Source organism: Phyllopteryx taeniolatus, chromosome 9 (genome assembly GCF_024500385.1).
Source record: "Phyllopteryx taeniolatus isolate TA_2022b chromosome 9, UOR_Ptae_1.2, whole genome shotgun sequence".
Lineage (NCBI taxonomy): Eukaryota > Metazoa > Chordata > Actinopteri > Syngnathiformes > Syngnathidae > Phyllopteryx > Phyllopteryx taeniolatus.
Genome location: NC_084510.1, coordinates 16,002,941 through 16,030,908, shown reverse-complemented (window position 1 = coordinate 16,030,908; position 27,968 = coordinate 16,002,941). Strand labels below are relative to the sequence as shown.

Genomic DNA, 27,968 nt, shown 5'->3' with positions numbered 1-27,968 from the left:
GCGTGTTGTGTCCTCTGTGCTTATTTAAATAAGATGTATGTATTTCACCGGAGAGAGAGAGAGAGAGAGGTGGATGCTCTCACCATCATCGATGGCACAGCCAAGGGGTGAGTAACACCGAGCACCGACACGAACAAACACCGTCTCTTACATCATTCGTTACATCTCGGGGCTCAAAGTGAAGCCCTGAAGCATAAACACCTCACCGAAGAGAGAGATACATCGATAAAGAGAGCCATTCCGCTCCGTGACTGCAGTGGGGGAGCCGACGGATGCATGCTGGATGAATCACGCTGTTAGAGAAGCAACACTTCTGATTAGGCTTTACAGCTACTGACTTTGCCATTTAGAGCAACTTTCACCTTTTTCACCAAGCGAAGCGACGTTAATCTAACCTCCTCGAACCGATTTTACTGGTTGGTGTTGAATAATTGGAGGTTACATCCGGTGCAGCATCTGGCTGTCACAGCCGCTCACAACGTCTCTCTCTCCGGCGTGATCAAGGTCTGCGGCTCGAGCTCTGCTTCTTCATTAATTAATGTAATGCGAGCTTTACATCTTCATCGTCACACACGCTTGCATGACTACAAAGCGCTGCACAGCCAACAACCGAGAATCTCTCAGCAGACGTGAGCGGACACTTTATTTGGTTTGATAGCAAAGGGTCTTGTCTTTAAATGCCTTTTAATAAGGTCACCATATCGGGAATTTGTTGCCATTCGTTTCAGCGAGCACAGAGATCATCTGCACAGGTGTCGTCTCACCGTAGGCGGCGCTGTGGGGCCGGGCAACTAGCTAAGTGGCTAAAGTTATACTTCCTGTCGAACTCGCTGTGTTTAGTCAGTCAGTTTAACATGAAACTGCAAACCTCACGGTAACTATGGCCTCAGAACATTTTGTAGCGTGTGGTGATCTTGGAATATGTCGAAATTGGGCGTCATAGAAGCTGAAGGTTTTTTTCCCTCTCTTAAACGTAGGCACCAGGCTAGTTAGCGGTTGTTGCTAAGCTACCTGTGAGCGCATTGGCTGAGGCAGAAGCCATTGGTGCTGACAAATCATGTCACTTCTGCACACTGCAGCTCCATGCATTGACTACCTTTGTCGTGTTGTGCAACAGTTGAAAGAAAGTTTCAAGTTTGAAAGTTGGCATCCAAGAACCATGAACGTAAATGTTTGACGGTAACAAATAGTGGTGGGTTCAACTCATCTGTGTAAATACGTGAATTGGGGCGCTATGGTATTTCGATTGTTATTTGTCTCACAGGAAAACTATGGATAGATATGCAGTACTTTATTAATCCCGTGAGACAGAATGAGGGAATATAGGGTTTACACAAAGTCTCATAACAACATTTTTACAAAATCAATTGATGCGATATGTTAATCAGATTCGTTACATGTACTATTCTGTTTCCCAAACTTTATTTGTCTGAGACACATATTTTACTTAAGAAAAATCTCCTGGCAACCCACCTAACAAAAATGTCAAAAAAGAATATACTGTACTGTAATAATGATTCGCCTCAATTGAATCACACATTTACTAAGTGTGGGCGGCACGGTGCCCGACTTGTTAGCACATCTGGGAAAGGATCCAGCACGCCCGCGACTCTAGTGAGGATAAGCGTAACGGAAGATGAATGAATGAAATTCTAATGAGGCACGGTGGACGACTGGTTAGCACATTTGTCACACAGTTCTGAGGACCGGGGTTCAAATCCCGGCCTCGTCTGTGGGGAGTTTGCATGTTCTCCGCGTGCCTGCGTGGGTTTTCTCCGGGCACTCCGATTTCCTCCCACATCCAAAAAACATGCATGGTAGGTTGATTGAAGACTCTAAATTGCCCGTAGGTGTGAATGTGAGTGCGGATGGTTGTTTGTTTATATGTGCCCTGCGATTGGCTGGCGACCAATTCAATTCGTCCGAAGATAGCTGGGATAGGCTCCAGCACTCCCGCGACCCTTGTGAGGATAATTGGTAAAAGAATATGGATGGATGGATGAATGGATTTACTATGTGTAAATTATGGTCCTGTAGAGTTGAACACGAAGCTGTTATTCTGTTGTACGAATGGCAACAGGTTGATACACAGGTTAATTGGACCTTCCGCCATCTAGTGGAAGAGCATTTAATTGTTCTGCCTGGCACTATTCGTCATAGATACAGTAGATCAAGAAAGATCCATTATTTATAATAAATAATGAAATACATAATCATTTTTGGATCATGTAAGTGAAATTGGATAATTTCTCGTGGCACACCCGATGGTCTCTCACGACACTAACGGCACATGGTTGGGAATCAATGCTGTACTCAGTGGTTATCAAAGTTTTGAATCACACATTGCAACTGTTTATTTCAGGTACCTTGTTGATGAAATAGGCTCTGCTTAATAAACCCCTAAATATTCCTACACCTCAAAAAGGCACGTGTAGCATCGTTAATTGAAAGAAAATTAGGTGCCTCAGACTCGTAAACCTACCGGTAACAAGTATGAGAGACTTCCACTGTCACATTTTCCACTTGGTGCAAGGCGCAAGATATTTATGGATACACAGACCGTGTTGGTTAAAAGGAAAGAGTTGACAACTAAATAAAAAAAAATTACCAAACAAAAAACTATTCATTTGCTGTTGTAATGAAGTTCTTAAATATTAAATAAACTTTGTGGACAACCTATATCAATAGGAAGTATTTATGGCAAACTGTTGTCCTCATACAGCCAGACTTCCTTTGATGCTTGCTGAAATTACATCTCGTCTGACTCTATGCATGACAGCGGTTCTTTGTAAATTCGGAGGCATTTACAGGTCTGAACTGTCATTTAACATAAAATCCTCCAAATAACATCCACTGCCTAATCCCTCAAGCAATATTTAGCAAGCATTGTAAAAGCTTCACTGGCAGAGATATACTGCAAAGTCAGTTCACAGCAGTAAAACAGTGATGATGCTATAGGATTCACCAAAAACGAAAAAGTCCTATCTCTCACAGACTGCCTGCTGGTTGCTTTGTTCCACTATCCATCCTGTTGGTGCTGCATTATACAAATGCTGAGGCTTTGATACTGGCTCATTTGAATAGAACTCAGCCATTATTAATGTCATTCATTGCACTGGTGTTGTGGTGACTATTTTGTCTGAGTGGATGACTTTGGAGTTTATCATATTTGAGGTTTTTAATTGTTTGTTTACATTTAATAGTAAGCAGACATTCCTTTCAATATAATTACAGAACATACAACTTGTCATATGTGTGAATTGATCTTTAGAAACATGCATTTTAGTAAGGAAGCCATGCTGATACTTTTGGGTCACATGGCTGAGTGATGCAGCTGTGCATGATTTGTATTCTATCTCAGTGAAACAGCACAGATTGAACCTCAAGTTGGATGTTTGTCGGAGTGGATTTAAATAAGGTAACAATTATTTTTGTTGTTGTGTTTACAGGGGAACTGACAAAGTGGTGTGCAACAGAGTGACCCCATCCACACTTCTCTGTTAGGTAATTACAGTAGCTCTTTGATTGAATAAAAACACATAAGTTCTGCTGTGGCGGTTTGTTTAAATGTGCCCTGCGATTGGCTGGCAACCAGTTCAGGGTGTGCCTCGCCTCCTGCCCGCAGTTAGCTGCGATAGGCTCCAATACGCCCGCGACCCTAGTGAGGATAAGCGGTTCAGAAAATGGATAGATGGATGGAAGTTCTCTTGTACATTGGAGCAGCTTTTATCCTGCACCTTACAGTGGTTGCATGTCCCATACAGCTAGCAATGTGAACAGCTACATTTGTTTGGCCGGGTTGTGGTTGGTGGGCAATGATTTCAGACTGGCACTAAATCTAGATGTCAATGAAGTGTGTGGAGCGTCTTTTTTCTGCAGGTGACAACAAAAAGAAAGCCATGCCCCCACCTGCTGACATTGTAAAGGTGGCTATCGAATGGCCAGGTGCTAATGCTCAGCTTATAGAGATGGACCAGGTCTGTGCATCCTCAAATATTAAAAACACCCTAATTTCCCCTTCTTTTCAGCATATGCACTTGCTGCATCCTCTCATGTCGATAACCAAGATAGGACCGCTCGATCCTGAATTCAACAGAAACCAATCCATGTTGTTTGACTTACTTTACTCAATCTTGTTTTATCTTTTATTCATATTCTTAATATACCTTACCTCAGTTTTTAATGTCTATTACACAGTAGGTTTTATGTACAGTATGTCTATATCTGTATTTTTGTGTCATCTGTCTCCTTTTCTGTTGACTTGGTGTAAAATAAATCATTATTCTATTTACGGCTGAAACTAACGATTATTTTAATAATCGATTAATCTGTTGATTATTTTTTCAATTAATCAATGGATTGGATTAAAAAAACGTAAATATTTCTGTCCCTTTATTAAAAAACAGAACATTTCAAATTGGCAGTGCAGAAAATGCACAAACATAAATCTATTATGATACTAGTTTGGTCCCTAACATGTCAGAAAATGGGCAAAAACATTGACAATTGTTTTCCAAAGTAAAATACGATATTTGCAAATGTAATATTTTGATGAAACACAAAGTAATAATCATTCTGCTTTATTATTATGATAAATATAATTATTAGTATTTACTGTTGAGAGACTGAAATTCTCAGGATTTGGACAATTTTAAGTTAAACAAGGTCTAATTATTTAATTATTATTGATTAATTTGATAATCATTTAATTGTTGATTAAGCAATTAATCATTTCACTTCTAATTCCATTCTATTCTTTTCTCATTATAATGTAGTACATACACAACTCTAGACTATGACAACAATCAGGGGTTTAATACCTTCTTTTCTGTTTGCAGAAAAGACCTTTGCCTTCAATCATCCGTGAAGTTTGTGATGGGTAAGTCTCTTCTCCATTTGGTATTTTAGCTATATTAAGCTTTTAGCTTTTTAGCCAAGGAAGTTGTGTTAACATAACTTTTTGTTTGTTGTCAGTTATAAAAAAAATCCACTATTACTTAGTGAATGATACACAAATTCCAATGACAGATATCAGACATGCAAGAGGTGAGCAGAATGAATGTGTGCAATTTTATTTACTGCTGGTCCTTGGTGGCGGTTTGAACTCCTTTGAGTGTTGTTGCACTTTCTGCCAGTTGTTTGTTTTTGAAAAATGTATAAAAGGTATATTTGGTTTTATTTGATCAAAAGAAGGTTTTATTTGAAAAAATGCACTGATATTATTAAGTGGGTCACAGATGATGTAGTGGTACATTTGCCTGACAGGCTGTGTGGGTTCAAACATCTTCCATTTAAGAATTATGGAGGCCACTGTGCTCTTCGGAACCTTCAGTGCAGCAGAATATTTTTTTGCAATTTTCTTCTGTAAATATGGAGTGCTGTGTGCACATTAATGAGGAAAAAAATGAACTTAAATGATTTTAGCAAGTGGCTGCAATATAGCAAAGAATTTTAAGGGGGTCTGAATACTTTACGTACCCACTGGCGACCAGTTCCGGGTGTACTACACCTCTCGCCCAGAGTCAGCTGGGATAGGCTCCAATACGCCCGCGACCCTAGTGAGGATTAGCGGTATGGAAAATGGAGGAATGAATGTTATCACCTATAAACTCAATTTATGCAGCTGTTTTTTCAGTACTTTCAGGTAAATGTAAATGTAATTGTATTTAGGTCATCTCTTATTTTATACATTAAGGCTCTTTCCCCTCTGCAAATAATGCACAATATTAATAGATGTTATTCATTTATTCTATTTTAGAGCTTTAAAGAGGTGGACAAAGTATTAACATGAACACAGTGAACTGCTTCGCTATTCAACAAATGCACCATTTCATAAAACATTTAGTTAAGCTTTTTGGTCCTCTGAAAAGACTTTAACTGTGGTTTGTTTGCAGTACAGAATGTGCTGAGGATTATGATGCAAGAAGACAGCAATAAGACAGAGCTTCTACGGTTCACAAATTCCGCTAACATCTGTTAATACCTTGCAAATGAATTCATTCTTAATGTCTTCCCCACTCATTCTCCTCTCAAGCGTACATATACCGCCTTGATTTCACAACTCTGACCAATAAATTCTCAACTGCGAACACCCACGGAAAAATTCTCCTTCATCGTCTCGCAAGTTTCCCGCTCGTGTGCCCACGGTTGCTGGAGCAACTTGTAGCAACCTTTTGTGAATGTTCACCTCATAATATGTTGATTGTTCATTTGGTATCCAAGCAGTAAACGCTATTTCCCAATTTTCAGATGGTCTTTGTCAGGCTCTGAACAGTTTGCCCTGAGGTATGCTGATGGTCCACAGCTTTATATCACTGAAGAGGTGAGCTCCACTGCTTTCTTCCCCTAATTCTATGATCTTAATATTTGAATTGAGCATTGAACCTGTGCTTTTTCTTTAGAGCCGCAGTGAAATAAAGAACGGGACCATCCTTCGATTAGCCATTTCTCCCGTGAGTAAAATTTAACTGTACTTTCTTTAAGATTAGAATCATACAATAGTTATTCATTACAGTTATATATTATATATATTATAGTTAGATTTGCTGTTTTATTTTGCTATGACTTGAAATATGTGATCGCACTTCCCAAGTATAGTTCAATCAGCTTAGTGTCCACTGCAGTGTTTCTTGTCAGTCAACCAAGTGCGTCATGGTGGACTGATGTTTGCCTCTGCAAGTCCGAGACAAGATGTTATAATTTTTTTTAATTAAAATATTTTTTTTTAATTTTTTTTTTTTTTTTTTTAGAAGTACTCACTAATTATGCATAGCAGTTTGTTCCACTACCTACCAAATTCTTACACCTCTGCCTGAAATATCTTCAATTATTTACACTTCATATGGAAGCGGCTTCATGATTGGTGGTTTTCACTGAATGTAGGTTTTTTTCTTGTGGTTGACAGGGCCGGGCTGCTCGTCAGCTCCTGGAGCGTATCCAATCCCATGGGATTGACGCTCGCCTGGAGGCTCTAAAGGAGTTGGCCAAGCTGTCAGCGGACCCCACGTTTGCCACGGAGTTTATCAACATGGAGGGAATTGGGACGCTGGCCCGCCTAGTTGAGAGCGGCACCCAGTGAGATTTTTAGTTTTTGCTTTTGTCATGGCAATGTGGATGTTACAAACATCAGTAATGCCTCCCTTGTTATGATGGAACATTATGATATGGGGATTAAATATATTTTTATTTTTAAACATAATTTTAAACAATTGCAGATTAAATTATAGAAAATGGGATGAATGTTCTCTTCTTACTTCAGCTTTGGTGAAATGCTGGCCTTCACTCTCACTGCATTCCTGGAGTTAATGGATCACGGCATTGTATCCTGGGATCTTATCTCGCTCTCCTTCATCAAGCAGGTACCTCACATCATCCCACATTTCACAGTTGCATATTGGTGTTTTAGCCCTTGTTATTTGCTCCCTTTGATTTAACTTTGACCTTCCTTACTTCCTACACAGCGGAAACGAGTGGGTGCGGTTGCCTAGCAACTCCTCTGATTTTATGAAGCTCATTCAGTGTGTGCATATGTTTGTGTGTTTTCTGAATGCTTTACTATGGCCCTGAGAGTTTCTCAAAGTAAACAAGTATAACTCTTTTGTTGAAACATTTCATCATTAACAAGGATTTTACTCTCCCTAGTGTCATTGCTTTAATAATGATTCACAAGCAGCGTATAATGCAGAGCTTTAAAAGTTGCCCTCTCCCCCTCCTTCCATTCTTTTATCTTCCCAAAGATTGCAGGCTATGTGAACCAGCCCATGGTTGATGTGTCCATCCTGCAGCGCTCTCTGGCCATCCTGGAGAGCATGGTCCTCAACAGCCACAGCCTCTACCACCGAGTGGCTCAGGAGATCACCGTGGGACAGCTCATCGGGCACCTGCAAGTGTGAGCACACACACGTGCACAGGGGCTTTCCGCTCTCTGATTTGGAGGCCAGAGGAATGGAGAGCCGTGGGCTTCATGTTTGACTTGTGGCGCTGTTTTAAAAAAATGCATCAACAATGCTCTTTGGGAGTACATCAATCATTCAGCAAGAGTGCCATGAAAGTAAACTTTTTAAAATCCAAAACTATGTTAAATTAAATGAAAATGTAGTTTCTGTGGTTTTATATAAGTTAAAACGATTTATATTGATTGAATGATTTATGATGGAATAAGGCACTTGATGAACCCACCTGTATAAGTCATAGTTGGTAAATTTAAAAAGTATATTTAGTTTCATATTCAGCATTACATTTTTGGGAGTTCTGATGTCAGATATGTGGAGCAAGATACTTCTAACAGGATTCTTCTGTTGCTTGATATCCTTGCAGGTCAAACCAAGAGATTCAGACCTATGCCATCGCACTCATCAATGCTCTTTTCCTGAAGGCACCTGAGGATAGACGACAGGTCAGAATGCCCCCCACAGAATGCCGTCATGGGCGGCTGCCCATTTCACCCATATCAGAAACCGCCCCTGCCTGTACAAAGTAGTTGCTAGGTTTTTTTCCCCAATTAGATGAGGAGTATTAGATCAAGTCAAACTAGAGGACATTTTAGAACTACTAAACGATTGTCTTCTGCGGTCCTTGACCACTGGGAGGCGAATTGAGTCATTTTAACTTGGAACGTGTGTTCTTTGCACTTGTTTGCTTGATGTTAACAGGTCCCAAGAGAAATGGATAGCCAGTTCTTGTTTATACAGGAGTCCTAAAAGTCACTATACACTTCCTTTTTTCTATTTTGTTCCATGTATCATTTAGACAGACGTGAGGCCATCAGGATTTGACAACTAGACTTTGTAGCTTTTGTAAGCACATCATTCCCTTGCCCCTGGCTCACCAATTGACATTGGAGCAGTGTTGCAAAATACCACCTGGTAAGACGTTTTCCTGTCCCAGACTGCAGTTCAGCGCCGGTTCAAGAAGCTTCATGGCTGTCACACTGCACCAACGAGTCCACTGATGAAAACACATGACTCCTATAGCAGTCGTTCGTGCAAAGCCAGGGAAAGTCTACCGAGAGGGCTGCACTGGAGCATATAGTTTGGAAACAGATAAAGCTTTACCTATACCAACTTCAGGTGTTTTCATCAGGTGTTTTCATCAGTCTTGGAAGTAAGAGGCCTTAACATATGCTGTTTCAAGAAACTTGGATAGGGTAAACTGTACTAAGCACTGGAACAGTATGACTGGCATAAATCTTCTCAAACTGGCGCTGGCTTCCAGTAGGGGAAAGAAAGTCTCGTAGGCGGTAATTTTTCAATGTCAATCAGAGTGCTATGGGCAAGTGAATGAATTATATGCTTACAAAAACTGCAAAGCCTAAGATGTGAAGCTCTTGGCCTCACATCTTTCTGAATGATACCCAAAACAAAATTGAAAAAAGGAAGTTTAGGGTGACTTTTTGGACACCCTGTATTATATACATACTATTCTTACTAGAATATTGTAATTGTGCTGTGTTGTTCATTGTTTATGTGCCTGCTATGTCAGTAATGTATTCCTGTATCTCATGGTCCATGTGTGCACTTTTTATTTTCACCATTGCACATCCACCTCCTCGTCCTCCTCCATTGATCCTGTAGGAGGTGTACGCTAACCCGCTGGAGCAGCACCTCACTGTGAGTACAGAACAGCATCATCATCCTCTCCACCCCACAGGCCTTCACGCTCTCCCATTTCATTTTTTAAAAGCTGCTGCACTATCCATGCCAATGCGGGCAGAGCATCAGCTTGCCTGTGCTGCACACAGATCCATCTTAGATCAAATTGTGATTTTGCAGTAGTAGGTGTGATGAGAGGCAAAACTAGAGGAAACCTCATGATTGTTTTTCTTTCCTGTGCTGAATGAATCTTTCCTTATGAAACATTTTTCTGTTGGATGTCTTATTGCTCACAGGAAATGGCAAGCACTTTGGCCCAGAAGCACCTACGATCCATCATTCTTAATGTGAGTAATCGCCACATTCTAACACAGATTCTCATCTACCAAATAGAATGGCTATGTATGTGTATATTCTACTGAGATGAGGTCAAAGACTGCAGATCAATGCTGTCTTTCAAAGTATATAATCCCAGTCTTAAGTGGTGCTTGAAATGACTGCTGTTGTATGAAAATACGAAACATCTTTGTAAATCCAAATATTACAATTCAGCCCGCTTAAAAAGTGTTCTCCCAGCTGAGGCTTGAATCCTCCGTGCTCCAGACCAGCTGCTCAGCCAGTGGAAAGATTGAGTAACGTCAAGTGTGTTGAAGCAGACCCAGCAAATGTGATATATGGCATGAAGTCCATGAAGCAGAAAAAAACTCTACACAGAATGATTCCTTTTGGCACCATCTTGTGTGGAAATGGTTCCCTGAGCTGTCTGCAAATGAGGAAGACAGTGCAGTGTTATTTCCTGGAGCAGTTACAGCATTGTGAGCTCGCTGGAATTAAATCCTGCAAGACTGTGACCCACTTATTACTGTTGGACCATAGCAGTATCTGTATCCTAATTTGATCTAAGTCCAAATAGCATGTTTTTTCATGTATCTATGGGAGTGTAGTCAGACCTAAATTACACTATATGGACAAAAATAATGACACATCCTAATCCAATAATTATTCACTCGGAAGGTGGCCTAAACCACTCAGTTGTATGAATATCTATCTGTCTATCCATCCATTTTCTGAGCCGCTTCTCCTCACTAGGGTCGCGGGCATGCTGAAGCCTATCCCAGCTATCATCGGGCAGGAGGCGGGGTACACCCTGAACTGGTTGCCAGCCAATCGCAGGGCCCATACAAAGAAACAACCATTCGTACTCACATTCACACCTACGGGCAATTTAGAGTTGTCAATTAACCTACCATGCATGTTATAATGAATCTTAATCTCAAGACACATTGGACAATTCTATGTAAAAAAAAAAAAAAAAAAAAAAAAAAAAAAGGTTTCTGCTCAAGCATGACTAGAATGGTCACTAATAAAAACACTTCAACATTAACAATAGAACCACAGTAAATGTGATTTAAAATGATCACTTTCAGACTTGAAGACAGCTAAAATTGGGCCAATAATAAAATACTGAAAGTGACTTAAAACTGCCATCTAACAAAAATTCCTCACAGTTAAAGTCATCCATTTTCACTGTCCATCGTAACAGCTGGGTCTCCTCCTTTCTACATCAGCACATTGTGGAACTACCCATGTGGCTCTACCTGTTTTTCCCTCCAGCACGTCATAAGAGGAAATCGACCAATCAAAGCAGAGATGGCACATCAGCTGTATGTGCTGCAAGTGTTGACCTTTAATCTTTTGGAGGAACGAATGATGACCAAAATGGATCCTAATGACCAGGTAAAAATGAAAAGAATGATGTTTCTGTTTTTTATCTTATGCAACACAGTCAAATCCAGGAAAGGTGTGAACAAAGATTCAGTTAGAGAATACACTGAGCATATTTTTTTATTTGGGTATGCATTCGTGCTATGGCAAGACTCGAAATATTTGTTTTCTTTGAGGAGTAGTTTTGCTAATAATTTCTTCATTTGAGGAAGCAACTTTGTAATTTTGAGGAGCAATTTTTTTGCAGGTTTATCACACAGGTACCCAGACCAGGGGGTTCATTAAACAATAAAAAAATATATATTATAATGGGAGAATTGAATGTAGGACTGCAGCTATCAAATATTTTAGTACTCAAGTATCCTCAGAAACCCTCTTCTGTTTGGGTACATAACCCATTATTATTTTGTTATTGCTCTCTGACCACCTGACATGACTCAAAGTGAACTCACTTACAGATTAGATGGTAGTATATTGGCCGTATGTCACACAGTGACTACACTGAGCAAAACCTTTGAGCCCGCTATATGTAATCAACGTCAGTGTTGGGAAAGTTCTTTTTTTTATGTGAACTCGTTAAAAAAAAGTTGAGTTCACCGTTCCGAAATGAACTACTTCAATTCATAGTTCATAATTAAAATTTTTTAACTAAGTTAACTGTTCTAAAAACTAGTTCATAGTCCTTTTTTTCTCTCTCAATATGTTGCTGACTGGTTGTTACCCTCAAAATACTGGCATTTCATTTCTCCCATGTTCCACACTACTAGCCACATGCAGCGTTCACCCTACAATCTCAAAAACATGAGAAAAAACTTGTTGCTTGGTCTTTTTTTAAAATGAGGAATTAAAACAAAAACAGGACTGTAGTCCTTAATGTGCAAACAAAAACGCAACACAGTATGACAGGAACGATGGTGAAAGGACATTGATAACTTTGCATTCCTTGCAGTTCTGGCTGACTAGATTAACAAAATCTTCAGCTGCCCCCTGCTCCAGTGTGTTCCACTAACATGTGTATGTGTTCACTGTGATGGGTTAAATGCAGAGAACAAATATCGTGTACATCCATGCAGGTTCATGATAATAAAAGATGATGATTCTTCTTAAAATATTTGAGCTGACCAATCCTTATATTGCAAAACAAAATAAATTCCATTTCATGACAGTGTGAACCTACAGTGTTTTAACTAAAGCATTCGGATACAAATAATTTTCCTAGGTATTAATTTTTACAATTATGTACTGTATTACAAAATTCATACATATACATATTCACTCCCATTTACGCAGTGTCCTTGAATGCACCTTAAGCACTCACCAGCTGCTATGTAAACATGACTAGCGGTAGCACTGAATCGGTTGCCAAATACAGTGTTTATGATAAACAAAGACGCCGAGTATGAAGGCTGAACCCCGGATGAACACACTATAAACGAGCCATCATATGTCGGGGGATAAAGGGTTTGTCCCGTCACACTCGGCGTCTTCGGCGGAGAGAAAGGTCCGTGTTGCAACCTTACACGTCACGGGTGCTCGCCTTGCATTTCACTACGAAATACTACCACACATTCGCCTTTTCCATCTTTTGTTCTTGCATTTTTCTTATCAATTCAGCTTTGCCCTTCCCGCGCCAGCAATCAAGCTTCGCTTCACTTTGTGTTGTCACGTCTGTGGGTACATTGAGCACAGCGAACAATCTATGATTCGCAATTTAGCTTTTTATGAGGCGCAAAATGCAAATTTTGACTTGCAAATAACGATGCGAGACCCCTTAATTTGAGGTTTGTTCTGTTTAGTGCTTCCTGGGCTGAACTAATGCACAGGCTGGAGCCTAGGGCCCCATATAAAGTCCCCTCCAAAAGTATTGTAATGCCAAGGTCAATTCCTTTTCTTTTTGTTGAATACTGAAGACATTTAGGTTTATGTGCATGTAAAATGGTATCAATTCACTTGCATGTATCCGCAGACACACACCCCTAGGACTCTTTCACTGGCTGTGGCGTCACGCACTTACTGCGACAAATAACTCATGAATATGCATATCGCTTGTGTATCCCCTCACTTATACTCTGATCCTGTAGACATTTTTATAATTTACATAATTAATCCCACCACACTTCAGTTGTACAGCCGGGTTCACGACCCTTGTCCTGCATGCTTCTTCTCCTGTCCGTGTCCTGTTCCATCTTGTCCTGTCCTTCCTTCACAGGGTGTAGCACTACAGCTCCATGCAACACTCATATTTAATGTTTCAATGTGGTAGATAATGTAATGATTTACTTCTCTCATCCTGTTTACAATTATTGCTTTGTCTTTTGTCCTTGTTTCTCTCTGCCTTCTAGAAACTTTGTTCTGTTCGAGTGATCAAGTCTGATTCTTAATAAACCTCAATTATAATACAACCCCAATTCCAATGAAGTTGGGACCTTGTGTTAAACATAAATAAAAACAGAATACAATGATTTGCAAATCATGTTCGACCTATATTTAATTGAATACACTACAAAGACAAGATATTTAATGTTCAAACTGATAAACTTTATTGTTTTTAGCAAATAATCATTAACTTAGAAGGTTATGGCTGGATAAACTTTGTTTTTAGCAAATAATCATTAACTTAGAATGTTATGGATGCAACGCGTTCCAAAAAAGCTGGGACAGGGTCATGTTTACCACTGTGTTACATCACCTTTTCTTTTAACAACATTCAATAAACGTTTGGGAACTGAGGACACTAATTGTTGAAGCATTGTAGGCGGAATTCTTACCCATTCTTGCTTGATGTACAGCTTCAGCTGTTCAACAGTCCATTATCGTATTTTACGCTTCGTAATGCGCCACACATTTTCAATGGGAGACAATTGTATTTAAATGTACAGTACATTGGGTGAAAAATGTGAATAGTCTGCAAAAAGTTTAAAACTGGATGACTGATTGCATAGATTAGATTGTGGGTTAGGGCAGTTTTGAGGGCTTTAATGCAGACTGTAGCCTAGGGGTTACTGATCATTTTAATTTAACTGAGTACATTGGAATGAAAAGTTACCCACTTGCCTTTACACTCTAAATGTGCTGGTTCTTGTGACGCAGACTCAAAGAGACGTGATTTTCGAGCTGCGGAGGATTGCCTTTGATGGAGAAAATGACCCCACTGGTACAGAAAAAAGAAAGGCATTGTATGCCAAGGATTATAAGATGCTAGGTTTCACAGTAAGTTGTCTCTGAAAAACAGAAGTTACATTTGTAATAAAATATTAATGACAACAGAAGAATTTTTTTTAAGTTTGTTTATATTTCTCTTTCAAATGTAGAACCATGTGAACCCTGCTATGGACTTCACTCAGACTCCCCCGGGGATGCTGGCTTTGGACAACATGTTGTACCTGGCCAAGGTCCACCAGGACACATACATCCGGGTATGTTTTGACTTGTGGCAGGATTTTGCTTAGTTCACAGATGTGAACAGATCTTAAGTAATATGCCTTCGTACTTATGATAGATTGTTCTGGAGAACAGTAGTCGTGAGGATAAGCATGAATGTCCCTTTGGCCGGTGTGCCATCGACCTGACTCGGATACTCTGTGAGATACTACAAGTTGGAGAATTGCGTAAGTGTAGTAGAATGTAGTGGGAACTGACATAATCAGGTAATTTTTGGGGAAAAGTCATGCCTCACAAATTTTGTTGTTGTTTCACAAGCTAATGAGGGCTGCAACGACTACCATCCTATGTTCTTCACTCATGACCGAGCATGGGAGGAGTTCTTTTGCATTTGCATCCAGCTGCTCAATAAAACCTGGAAGGAGATGAGGGCCACCTCTGAGGACTTTAATAAGGTCAGTCAGGTCTTTACTATCAGTGGGTGCCATGCCTCTTAAATGTATAAATCTACAATCTTATCGACAGATCATGTGTGGCTCATGGCCAATGATAGGTCCCTTTATAAATTCTGTAATTACAAGTCACCTATGGCAAATTTAGGAGAAAAACAGGGTGCACATTTAGAAAATTGTCCAGTTACTAAGCTTTTACTTAAAAAGGGATGCAAAACTACAGAAGCGTATTGCTGCCATATAAAAACCAAAGTTCAGTATCATGTTATGACAATTTTTTACATTTTCACATGATATAGTTAATGATTTAATGTGATAAGTTATCACATTAAAACATGATAAATTTGACATCCACATTCGGCTTTAAAACCAAGAAATTTCCTTTGGTTCAGGTCACTGCTGAAGCCATTTGAAGGTATGTGTGTCTTCTTTTTTAATCTTAAATCTTTTTAAACTTTTGGCCTTATTTATTTATTTTTCTACAGTATTATAGAAGAGCAGCATATTTAAGCAGCTAGTAACTTTGATTTATAAGACACAAAAAGAAGGCACACATACGATTTGTATCTTCATAGGGCTGACCACCACCAGTGACCTGAACTGGAAGGAATTGATTCGTTTTGTATTACCGAATGCGAAAATGAAACTCATCAATTTATAGCTTGATAACTTTTCAAGTTAAAAGGTGAAATTTATCACGTTACAACATGGAACTTATCACATCGAAATATTAAAATTTGTCATTTTTTAATGTGAGATTTATCACATGAAAACATGAACTTTATCAGGTTATAACGTGAACGTTACCATGTTATAACATAAAACGTTTCACATTAAAAGGTGAAATTGATCACATAACATGATACTGAACTTTTTTTTTTCTTGGTGTGGCAGCACCACACCTCCATACAAAACGACTTGCACAACTGAGGAATTTACAGTATGTACCGTAATTTCTTGTGTATAATGCGCACCCATGTATAATACACCCCCCCAAAGTTGACCTCAAAATTCTGGAAAACCCTTCTACCTATGTATAATGCATTTTTACAATGCATGTTTTTGCTTCTACCCGTATGATCAAAACATGAAGTATTATTTGTATTTTGTTAGTTTTTCAAATAATTATTCTGAAGTTAAGCACTTTATTTGAACACATAATACTTTTTATTTACTTGCTTTTTATTTTACCTGCTTTTATTTTGTAATTCACAGCCCTACTTTTAGTTACAACCCCAATTCCAATGAAGTTGGGACGTTGTGTTGCTGTATCTTACGCTTCATAATGCGCCACACATTTTCAATGGGAGACAGGTCTGGACTGCAGGCAGGCCAGTCTAGTACCTGCACCCTTTTACTACGAAGCCACGCTGTTGTAACCCGTGCAGAATGTCGTTTGGCATTGTCTTGCTGAAATAAGCATGGGCGTCCATGAAAAAGACATTGCATTGTGACATACCATCACAGATGCTGGCTTTTGAACTTTACGTCCATAACAGTCTGGATGGTTCTTTTCCTCTTTGGCCCGGAAGACACGACGTCCGCAATTTCCAAAAACAATTTGAAATGTGGACTCGTTGGACCACAGAACACTTTTCCACTTTGCATCAGTCCATCTTAGATGAGCTTGGGTACAGAGAAGCCGGTGGCGTTTCTGGGTGTTGTTGATAAATGGCTTTTGCTTGCACAGTAGAGTTTCAAGTTGCACTTACGGATGTAGCGCCGAACTGTATTTACTGACATTGGTTTTCTGAAGTGTTCCTGAGCCCATATGGTGATATCCTTTACACATTGATGTCGGTTTTTGATGCAGTGCCCCCTGAGGGATCGAAGGTCACGGCATTCAATGTTGGTTTTCGGCCTTGCCGCTGACATGCAGTGATTTCTCCAGATTCTCTGAACCTTTTGATGATATTATGGACCGTAGATGATGAAATTCCTAAATTCCTCGCAATTGTACGTTGAGGAACATTGTCCTTAAACTGTTCGACTGTTTTCTCACGCACTTGTTCACAAAGAGGTGAACCTCGCTCCATCTTTGTTTGTGATTGAGCAATTCAGGGAAGCTCCTTTTTTACCCAATCATGGCACCCACCTGTTCCCAATTAGCCTGTTTACCTGTGGGATGTTCCAAACAGGTGTTTGATGAGCATTCCTCAACTTTCTCAGTCTTTTTTGCCACCTGTCCCAGCTTTTTTGAAACATGTTGCAGCCATAAAATTCTAAGTTAATGATTATTTGATAAAAACAATAAAGTTTATCAGTTTGAACATTAAATATCTTATTAAGTCTTTGTAGTGTATTCAATTAAATATAGGTTGAACATGATTTGCAAATCATTGTATTCTGTTTTTATTTATGTTTAACACGACGTCCCAACTTCATTGGAATTGCGGTTGTAGTAAATGAGAAAACACACAGTTTTGCTCATATGTTTGATTATCCGGGCAGAATTTGTAAGATGGGTACAATTCTTTCAAGAAAACACAAAGGGCCAGGTGAAATACATTTAGTTTTATTTTGATGGGATTCAAATTAAACTGTCAAGCGTTTCAGAAAAGCATTGTCATCAAAAAAAAAAAAAAAAAAAGATAACCATAAAGAAATTAATGATGGTTGTTGTTCGGTCATCAGTCGTATTTATAAAAAAAAAAAAAAAAAAAAAAAAGAATATTTCACAAATTCTGCCAGGGTATGTAAACTTATGAGCACAACTGTGCATATTATGCATTCATATCTACCCCTGTCATATTGTAATGAAAGTAGGCTACACCTTTTACATAGCCTCTAGGTGACGCTGGCATATTAGAATGAAAGTGTACACCTGTCTCATAACCTCGAGGTGGCGGTGGCATAGTGAAATGAGCGTGTACTGCTTTTTCATAACCTCTAAATGGCGGCATACATTTATAAAATGTGAAACTTTCCCCCCCATTTTCTCCTATACCGATGTATAATGCGCACCATCGATTTTTGACATTTTTTGGGGGGGCAAATGCACATTATACACAAGAAATTACGGGGTATACAGTATTGCGTTTGTCTCACTCTGAACAATTCACATTAAAATGCTGCGATTTAATTTGCTTCTCTGCTTGAAACTCATTTCATTTGAAAGATGGATACTAATTTATTTAGTTGTACTTGATTGTATTAATTTTCTATTTCATGTTTCAAGTATGTGTGAGATGATTCACGTGTTTCTCTCAAAACAACAAGCCCATGTTCACCCCTGAGAACAAGACCAAAATAGCTATATGTACCCATGCTTATAACCGTAATCTTTTATCTCCTCTGAAAATGAAGAAGGCGCATTTTTTTCCCAAAATATTATATTTCATTTGAAAATGTTTCCCTTCCACTGAAATAATGGAAAACCCTCTGGTGCAGGAACAATGTACATTACAATAATAAAGATATGATAGTTGATTTCCAGTCATTGTAGCTTGACTTTTATCTTCTTTTTGTAAAATGTTGCTATTGTTGCATGAGGTAAAACATTTAGGACCGCTTTTAGTGTGTTCTATGAATCGTTGACAAATTAAAAACATTTTGAAACAGTCAGAAAGTAGGGTTTCTTAAATGTTATGTTATTATTTTAGCACATATTTCAAATCACTCAAGACATTTCATTTGGTACAATGTGAATAAATCCCAAAGCTATATCAAAAGGTCTGCTTTTTAAAAGACAACAATACTCCGTGTTGATTGACACTAAAAGAAGACATTAATGTAATATGTATTTTATTGTGGTTGAATTTTGCAGGACTTGCACTGCATCAACTGAAATGATTTGTACATGAAATGTTACAAACACTCTTACTATTCTGAAAGACAAGTAACTCCCTTTCCTCATGTTTTCTCATGGTGAGAGTCGTATTTTATCACATTTCCATCACTCTGCGTGAAAGTCAACAAGTGTATATACTTCTTAATATTGTTTACTGCCTGTGCTATATGTGTGTGTGGCACTATGTAAAAATCCCACAAAAGTAGGGGGATAAAAGGCTTTTGCTTCAATTAATATTCCACGACAGCTAAATTCCTAATGCTGCTGACGGTAGTTCAGAGCGCTTCCTCCAGATTAACCAAAATGTTAATGCTGCAATCTATTGGTAAAACATTAGCTATGGTCGTTTGTCCTGAGTACATATTAAATATAAATGACTTGAGAATGGAGAGTGTTGTTTTCTGACAGAATTAGTTTTTGAATGAGAAAAAGACTTTGTGACTGATTCTTCATTAAAAAATGCAAATTATCAGGGCGGGCTATGTGTATTCAAACCAGGTGATGCATGTGGTCCGAGAGCAGATCACCAGGGCTCTGGCCATGAAGCCCTCGTCTTTAGACCAGCTAAAGAACAAGCTACGAGGTCTCAGCTACTCAGAGATACTGAGACTACGACAGTCTGAGAGAATGAGCCAGGATGACTTTCAGTCTCCTCCCATCATGTCAGTGTCACATCAACCAACCTTTCTAGTTAACTAATTTCACTTACAGTACTTCTTGATCTTTCTCCAAAGCTAATCTTCTGTGTAATGTCTCATCCAAAATGCCTCGTTTGTGTCACCTATTCCATGTATGTGAGGTAGTGAGCTGCGAGAGAGAATCCAGCCTGAGATTCTGGAGCTCATTAAGCAGCAACGACTCAATCGGCTGTGCGAGGGCAGCTGTTTCCGAAAAGTAGGCAACCGCCGAAGGCAAGGTACCACATCAATACAATCACTTTGCTTATTTTACACAATTAGCGTGGCTTCTGTTCACTCTGTTGAGCTAAGCATTTCTGCTTGTGTTGCAGAGAAATTTTGGTTCTGCAGACTCTCTCTCAACCACAAAGTACTGCATTATGGGGACTTGGACGAATCACCTCAGGGTGAAGTGCCTTTTGAGATGCTCAGCGACAAGAGTAAGGGTCTTCTTTTCTTTTTACGGAATATATTTTCTTTAAGTGGGCAAAATTGTGTTGCCATTTACCGAAGTCTTTTTAAAAAAAACTAATATTTTCCTTCTTGTGACGTGACAGGCAGACAGGCAAACGCATATCGCAGAAGAAGAGGGAATTCAAAAGATGAACTTTTATAGTGATTGTTGTATGAAAAAGTATTTGCCACCTTCTGAAATTCATATTTTTTTTGCAGTTTCCTCAATTTGTTTAAGGTCATTAAACAAATTCAAACATCAGGCAAAGCTAACCCAACGAAACATAAAATGGTGATTTTATGTATTAAGGGAAAAAAACTGTTCAAAATGATTAATTAATCATTATTTAACTGTGGCTAATCACATTTTTGGGAAAGCTGAGTTTGTTTTTACTGACCACACCCAAGCCTGATTACCTCCAGACCTGTGCAATCAAGAACCCACCTAAATAGAACCTGTCTGACAAAATGAAGTCGGTCAAAAGATCTAAAAAAGCTGCAACAAAATGCTTCAATCCAAAGAAGTTCAAGAACAGATGAGAAATAAAGTAATTGTAACCCTTTCCAGATTGAGAGATATCAAAAGCAATTTCTAAAACTTTAGGACTCCAGTGAACCATGATGAGAGCCATTATCCTCAAATGGAGAAAACATGGAACAGTGGTGAATTTTCCCGATGAGTGGCCGGCATCCCAAAATTTCCCCTAGAACACAGGATGTCACAAAGGAACCCAGGATGTCGTCTAAAGAACTGCAGGCCTCCCTTACCTCTGTTAAGGTCAGTGTTCATGACTCAACAATAAGGAAGAGACTGGGCAAAAATTACATCCATGGTAGAGTTCCTAGGCGAAAACCACTGGTGACCAAAAAGAACAAACTCTTTTGTTACTTTTGCAAAAAACAAACATCTGAATGAAGACCAAGAGTTTTGGAAAAGTATTCTATGGACTGATAGACGAAGTTGAACTTTTTGGCATGTTTGTTTCTCATTACATCTGTTGTAAATGTAACACAGAATTTCAGAAAAAGATCATCATACCAACAGTCTAACTTGGTGGTGTTAGCGTGATGGTCTGGGGCTGCTCTGCCTATTCAGGACCTGGACAACTTAATGTGATTGATGGAACCATGAATTCTGCTCTTTACCAGAAAATCCTGAAGGAGAATATTTGGCCATCAGCTTGTGACCTCAAGATGAAGTGCCCTAGGGTTTTGCAACAGGACAACGATTCAAAACACACCAGCAAGTTGGCTTCTATATGGCTTAAAAAAATAAAAATTAAGATTTTGGAGTGGCCTCGTCAATGTCCAGACTTGACCCACTAGTGTTGCTGAATTAAAACAATTCTGCAAGGAAGAGTGAGCCAAAATATCGCCACAGAGATGTGAAAGACTCATTGCCAGTCACATGAAACAGTTGAGTTCAGTTGTTGCTGCTGCTGACGGTGGCCCAACCAGTTACGAAGTTTAGGAACAATTACTTTTTCAACAAGGCCAGGTAGCTTTGAACTTTTTTTCGTTAATAAATAAAATCACCATTTAAAAACTGCATTTTGTGTTTACTTGGGTTATCTTTGTCTGATATTTACATTTGTTTACTGATCTTGAACATTGAAGTGGGGAAACTATGTGGAAAAAAAAGAAGAATTTGAGAATGGGGCCAATACAGATCCTTTCCAAAAAATGTTAATATGGAAAAGTATTTATTTCCATAATTCCATTCAAAAAGTTAAACTTTCATAGATTATAGATTAAGGGCCCACAATTTAAACAATGTCAAGTATTGATTTGTTTATTTTTATATAATTTGGGCTTCCAGCTCGTAAAACCCACAAAATTAGGAATTAAAAAAATTTGAATACTGTGAAGAAATTACCATTTACTTCTCAGTATTTGTAGAAAAAAAGAACGAAATTAGGGTCACATTAAATCAATCAAAATATGGTACTTTCAAGCGATATGTTACTCTTCAATACTTGGTTGGGAATCCCTTCTCTTTAATCACTGCTTCGATGCGCCGTGGCATTGAGGCAATCCGCCTGTGGCATTGCCTGGGAGTTATGGAAGCCCAGATTTCCTTGATGCTTGCTATCAGTTTTTCTTTGTTTGTAGGTCTGTTACCCCTCATTTTCCTCTTGATAATACACCATAGATTCTCAATGGGGTTTAGATCCGGCGAGTTGGCTGGCCAGTCAAGCACTGTGATGGCATGGGCATCAAACCAGGTTTTGGTGCTTCTGGCGGTATGGGCAGGGGGCAGGTCCTGCTGGGAGATGAGATCTCCATCTCCATACAGATCCTCAGCAGAAGGAATCATGAAGTCCTCTAAAACCTTCTGGTAGACTGTTGCGGTGACCTTGGATTTAAGAAAGCAGAGTTTACCAACACCTGCACTGGACATTGCACCACAAATGTGACTGATTTGACTGACTGATTTCACACTGGACCTCAAGCCGCTTGGGTTCTGTTCTTCACCCGTCTTCCTCCAAACCCTTGGACCTTGATTCCTGAATGAAAGGCACACTTTACTTTCATCGGAAAAGAGGACCTCAGACCACTTGTCAACAGTCCAGTCCTTCTCCTTGGCCCAGTTGAGACACTCAGGCTCAGAAGTGGCTTGATACAAGGAACCCGACAGTTGTAGCACATCTCCCTGATGCATCTGAATGTGGTGTTTTTTGAAGCTGTAACTCATGCCTCAGTCCACTCTTTCTGGATCGCTGCTAGATTCTTAAATTTTCTGTTTGATAATCCGCTGAAGCCCACGGTCATCTCTTTTGCTGGTGCATCTTCTCCTGCCACATTTTGTCCTTCCATTGATATGCTTGGACACAGCACTCTGCGAACAGCTAGCCTCCTTAACTATGAACTTTTGTGACTTACAAATCCTATGGAGGGTATCAATGATGGTCTTCTGGCCAGTTGTCAAGTCTGCAGTCTTCCCCATATTGAACCCAACTGAGACAATTGAACCAAACTGAAGCAATTTAATGACACCTGGGAAAACCGTTGAGTTTAGGAGGTGATTAGTGTGTGACACTCAGTTAAAATATTTATGACCTGCAAAATTTGGGCTGATTTTCCCCCCCCCACCCCCCACAGTATTCAAATTTTTTGAATTCATGATTTTGTGGGTTTTATAAGATGGTAGCCCAAATTATGTAAAAATAAACAAATAAATACTTGAAATGGTTTAAATTCTGGGCCCTGAATCTATAATCTATGAAAGTTTAACTTTTTGAATGGAATTATGGAAATAAATAAACTCCATGGTATTCTATTTTTTTGGAAAGGGTCTGTACTTCTTCACATCACTGTATCTGTCCACAGGGAGCTTTGTGGTTGTTCGGTCAGTCAGTAATGTTTACGTAAAATAATTTTGGTTGTAAAAAGCAAATTTTTTTGGTTGTAGTAAAATGGTTTGTGCTCATTTTCGTTTCATAAGCCATCATGCTTATGGCTACATGCTATTCATGGTAGGATCGTCTTGGTCAAATTAAGACTGTTTCATGTTTTTCTATAGTGTGTTATATATATTTTAGTTAAACTACAAATTGGTCGACTTGTGGTCCATGGTGTATATCTAATGAAACAATCAACTGTCAATTTTCAATGTACTACAATGCAGTTTTCCATGTGGACAAAAGGCATACAGTATAAAATATATGTACAGCATTTAAGAATGTTTCATTATGTGTACATCAACCTAATTTCACAACTATTGTGGATGACTGTATTGGTGAACATTACATTTGGACAATGAAAACCTTATGCCTGTTTGATTTATTTTCTTTTTAGTTCCTGTGTCTGACATCAAATCTGTAGTGACTGGGAAGGACTGTCCTCATATGAAGGAGAAAAGTGCTCTCAAGCAAAACAAGGTAAGTACTCGAAAGTAAGTCAGTCCAGTCTGAATATGAGCTGGAAAAAAATTTAGCCCCAATCACCCCGAAAACACTCCTCAATAGTTCAATGATTATTTTACCTAAGCCAAAGCAAGAACCCCATTTATTTTCACAAATACTGTATATAGTACAATGTGGCCAAGTTAGGTCTCTAACAGGAACACATTTCCACTAATCTACAAACTTTACCAAAGCAAGAACACTCTGGATGTCTAACCAAGGATGTTTGAGTTAGCTGAAGTCAAAGATTAATTTAGCTTCATTTGTCACCCTACTGCCTGATTTAAATCTGAAGCCTCAGTGCTCATTAGTGATCTCAGGGAATGCATTTATTTATTATGTACTGGATTTCACTGTCTGAATTGGTCTTGTCTCAGGAGGTGCTGGAATTGGCCTTCTCTGTCCTTTATGATCCGGATGAGACGCTAAACTTTGTTGCGCCCAACAAATATGAGGTAGGCTGACAAAGACCACATCAGTGATTATACCCTTGTGTTCCATAATTAATGAAGGCTACTTCTAATTAGAATTTTTTTCACTAGATGATGAAAAAAGAATTTTGAATAAATATTTCACTTTCTGTCCTCCTTTTGTTTTTTACTATTTTCTACTTCCAGAAAATGCTTTTTGCTAAAATAATCTTATGCTATTCAGTGTTTGGCCCTAAAAACAATAAATAACTAAATGTCTTTGTCCAGGAAATGTCAAACTTGACAAATGGCAATGACTTTGAATTGTAATTGATTTGATTTGGGGTACAAAATATACTGTACACTTTTAGAGATGTATTTGTCCAAAGCCATATAATGCAGTATATAAAGTAGTTATAGATACAATAATATTTTTGCTGTTGATTAACAAGTTTGCTTACAACTATATAAGTTCCAAAATCATCTTCAAATCTTTTGCCGCGTCTTCAGCGACAGTGTAGTTTGGCCAAGTGGTGTCGCTGTAACCACTTCTGCCAGGAAGCTGACAGTAATAACTCACATCTAGTACATATATTAAGTGACATCGCTATAATTACTGACACGTACATTACCCAATGAATGAATGAACAGTGACTAAAAGGCGGCCAGTGACAGAAAAGTCACGCTGTGCAGGAAACATGAGTCGCAATGCATTGGAAGAATGCATGCTGACTGGGGTAATGGGATTCTCGACCATTTTAAAATTCTATGTGGATGTTTTATTCCCAAAAAGTAGAAAATAGGACTTGCGGTGATCTGCCTTGTTGTGGCACATACTTCGAACGTCACACTCTCTTGTGACCTGTGCTTCTTGCAATCATCTCCGGTCTGTCCGTGTGTTTGTGGACCACCAGTATTGCGTCTGGACGGATGGCCTTTGCGCGCTGCTGGGCAGAGAGATGAGCAGTGATCTGACACGCAGTGACCTGGACACACTCATCAGCATGGAGATGAAGCTCCGCCTCCTGGACCTTGAGAACATCACAATCCCAGAGGCCCCGCCCCCTGTTCCGAAGGAGCCAAGCTCTTATAATTTCACTTACAACTACAGCTGAGATGTCTTGATTGTAAAGCAAATTAGCAATGGTCAAGAATGTGCACTCTCTCTATTCTAACAAATCATGCGGTGTGTGTGATTAAAAAAAAAGGCTACCCTGGAACCTCCAAAGGCGAAAATAATTCATCGTTGTCCTGATTTTAAAAGTGTTTTCCAGGCTCAAAATGTCACTATCATAACACCTTTATTAACTGTACAGGCAATGTTTTCATTAGCATTACCCACTGAATAATAAAACTAAAATAAAGTACAGTGATCCCTGTATAGTTGCGGTTCACTTATCCAACATTTTTTTTTTAACCAGTCCGCCATTATACAGTGAAAAACTCACCCCAGATCAAATCATTAAAAGTATTACTTTGCCACAAATCTTGTGGCATCTATAGGCAATTATAAACCTTTTTTGGGGGGTCAATTGCTCGCGGTTTTTCGGTATTTGTACAAATGATCGTGGGAGGAAATATAGATACATGAGGTCAAGGCACACGTATTTTAGTCACCAGCAGTTTTCACCAGCTCATTCTGTATTTAATAAAGGTACCCGCTAACGTTCAATGCGCCAGTCAGGGACGGATCACTGCGTCCTCTTCCACATAAAGAGACGTCTCCATGCGTGACTACTGCGCCGCTTTTAAATGGAACGAGAGAAGCCACTTTGATTGTACAGTATTGAAGTCTGCCGTGATAATGTCCACACCAGCGCAGATGTTCTACGTTTAAGCTGCTCGGGGTACGCTGGTCCACGGAATTACCTAAACCGGGTCTAGCCCGACTACTCACAAGAGTTATGCCAAGCGCAGCGCTGGATTTGCGATAGTCCTGAAAATTGAGCCCTTGGTTTTATTTTCAAAATATTCATTGAACTGAAGTCTCATAAGATTTACTGATAAATTTTCGTTGGACTAAATTGAACAACTTTTGAGGCATTCGACCATGGAGGTTCCGCTGTACTATCTTTTTTTTCTTTTTGTACATTTCTTATTTGTGACTATATGATTCATACATGTCATCTGTACCTAGTACGCTTCACATTGTGCTTGTTTGTGTGTCCGTGCGTGTGTGTGCGCGTTTGTGTAATGCAAACTCCATATAGGAAGGCCACAGAACCTCTCAACTGTGAAGCAGAGGTGCCAACTACAATACAGTAATATATTTGTAGGAAAATATTTAGAATAATATTATTCTGTACTATTTTTTTCCATTAGCAGTCACAAGAAGGCCGATTTAGAATCCAAAACATGTAATACACTACTATGTATACATGTATTTTCATAGGTGCACACTGTACTTAAAATTAAAAATCTGATTACAAATGTGGCAATGATTAGAAATGTATTGATTGGATTTTGAAAATGTCTCCTTATTGGGTCGCTTGGAAATGTGTTCAGTCTTAGATTTGTTTGCTATTGTTTATTGATAACCATTTTTTAACATTGCCTCTGAGGGTTGAACAGGAGATTTTTAAGAAAGCATTGCAATATATGGAATGACCTTTTTCTATGTCATTTCGGTTAGTTTACCAGTTTGATCTGGGATAATAAGGACAATTAGAGTACGACACGTTTCGTCTTTGTAATACAGTGGCCATTATGGTACTAACCCTGCTGTGTCATTTGTTTAAAAATGTTTTTGTCATCTTTTAAAAACCTGTCAATGTTGAATCTACTGTAGTACGAATCATGTTAATGATGTCATTTGTTAATGCTGAATAGAATTATATTTTTGTAAATGATTGTACACTGTGAGGAGAATGGTAACAACATGACTTTGCATAACGCTGTTTTCAGCATGCTATGTTTTTTATTTTTTATTTACCATGCTGCATCAACCTGAATGCCACAAAACATTTCAGACCATCATTTGACCATGTTTTCAAATGTTATCTTTGCTTTTTTTTTTTTGTACTTGTATTTGTATTTTATTTTAGTATTAGAATAGGAACTTTACCAGACAAAGATGATGTCAGTTGTGTCTTTTCTGGCTAGAGGGTATTACAAATCCTAGTACTATTGATGGTATCTGTGAAAAATGTCTGTTTTAAACTACTAATGGATGTAATAGTTTCATATTTTTTACAGTTAAGAAGCTGCTATCAGAGAATTCCAACTGAATTTAGCATACAGCATTAACTGCAGTGACTGACGGGTTTTTGCATTAGATATGCTAACAGTATGACTTGCATCTGGTACTTTTCTCCACTTGCTTGTAATAGTATTGAATGAGATGTTGTTAATTGATAAATACAACAGCAAAAAAAAAAAAAAAACTAAAATCTAAATATGGTATACATATGCAGTAAATCTGTGTATATATGGTATTGTGTTGCCTTCATTGGAGAAAATGTATAATGTTTTGTGTGAATAAATACAAAGTACCCAGAAACTACTTGTCTGGACCTGTATCTTTAACCTTGTTACGTTTAAATGTCAGGGTTATTTTAACCAATAAGTTCACACCAAGGAAGGAGA

General features: G+C 38.8%; 1 protein-coding gene across 12 annotated transcripts; it reads left to right on the top strand.

Moving 5' to 3' along the window:
* Positions 1-9: 9 nt before the first annotated feature.
* Positions 10-27,882, top strand: LOC133483498 (engulfment and cell motility protein 2). 12 transcript variants are annotated; one of them, XM_061784833.1, is made up of 23 exons: positions 10-107; positions 3,450-3,504; positions 3,880-3,977; positions 4,839-4,879; positions 6,250-6,322; positions 6,402-6,452; positions 6,905-7,074; positions 7,259-7,358; positions 7,737-7,888; positions 8,317-8,395; positions 9,573-9,608; positions 9,887-9,937; positions 11,205-11,327; positions 14,406-14,525; positions 14,627-14,731; positions 14,815-14,923; positions 15,015-15,151; positions 19,437-19,600; positions 19,742-19,854; positions 19,948-20,055; positions 23,867-23,949; positions 24,351-24,428; positions 25,298-27,882. In XM_061784833.1, the coding sequence occupies exons 3-23, from the start codon at positions 3,900-3,902 to the stop codon at positions 25,496-25,498; spliced, it is 2,172 nt and encodes a 723-aa protein (XP_061640817.1). In that variant the 5' UTR covers positions 10-107; positions 3,450-3,504; positions 3,880-3,899; the 3' UTR covers positions 25,499-27,882. The 12 variants fall into 12 exon arrangements, 10 of the variants coding, with proteins under 10 accessions (XP_061640817.1, XP_061640818.1, XP_061640820.1 ...); XM_061784834.1 differs by lacking the exon at positions 10-107 and adding an exon at positions 364-504; XM_061784836.1 differs by lacking the exon at positions 10-107 and adding an exon at positions 521-540.
* The last annotated feature ends 86 nt before the right edge of the window (positions 27,883-27,968 follow it).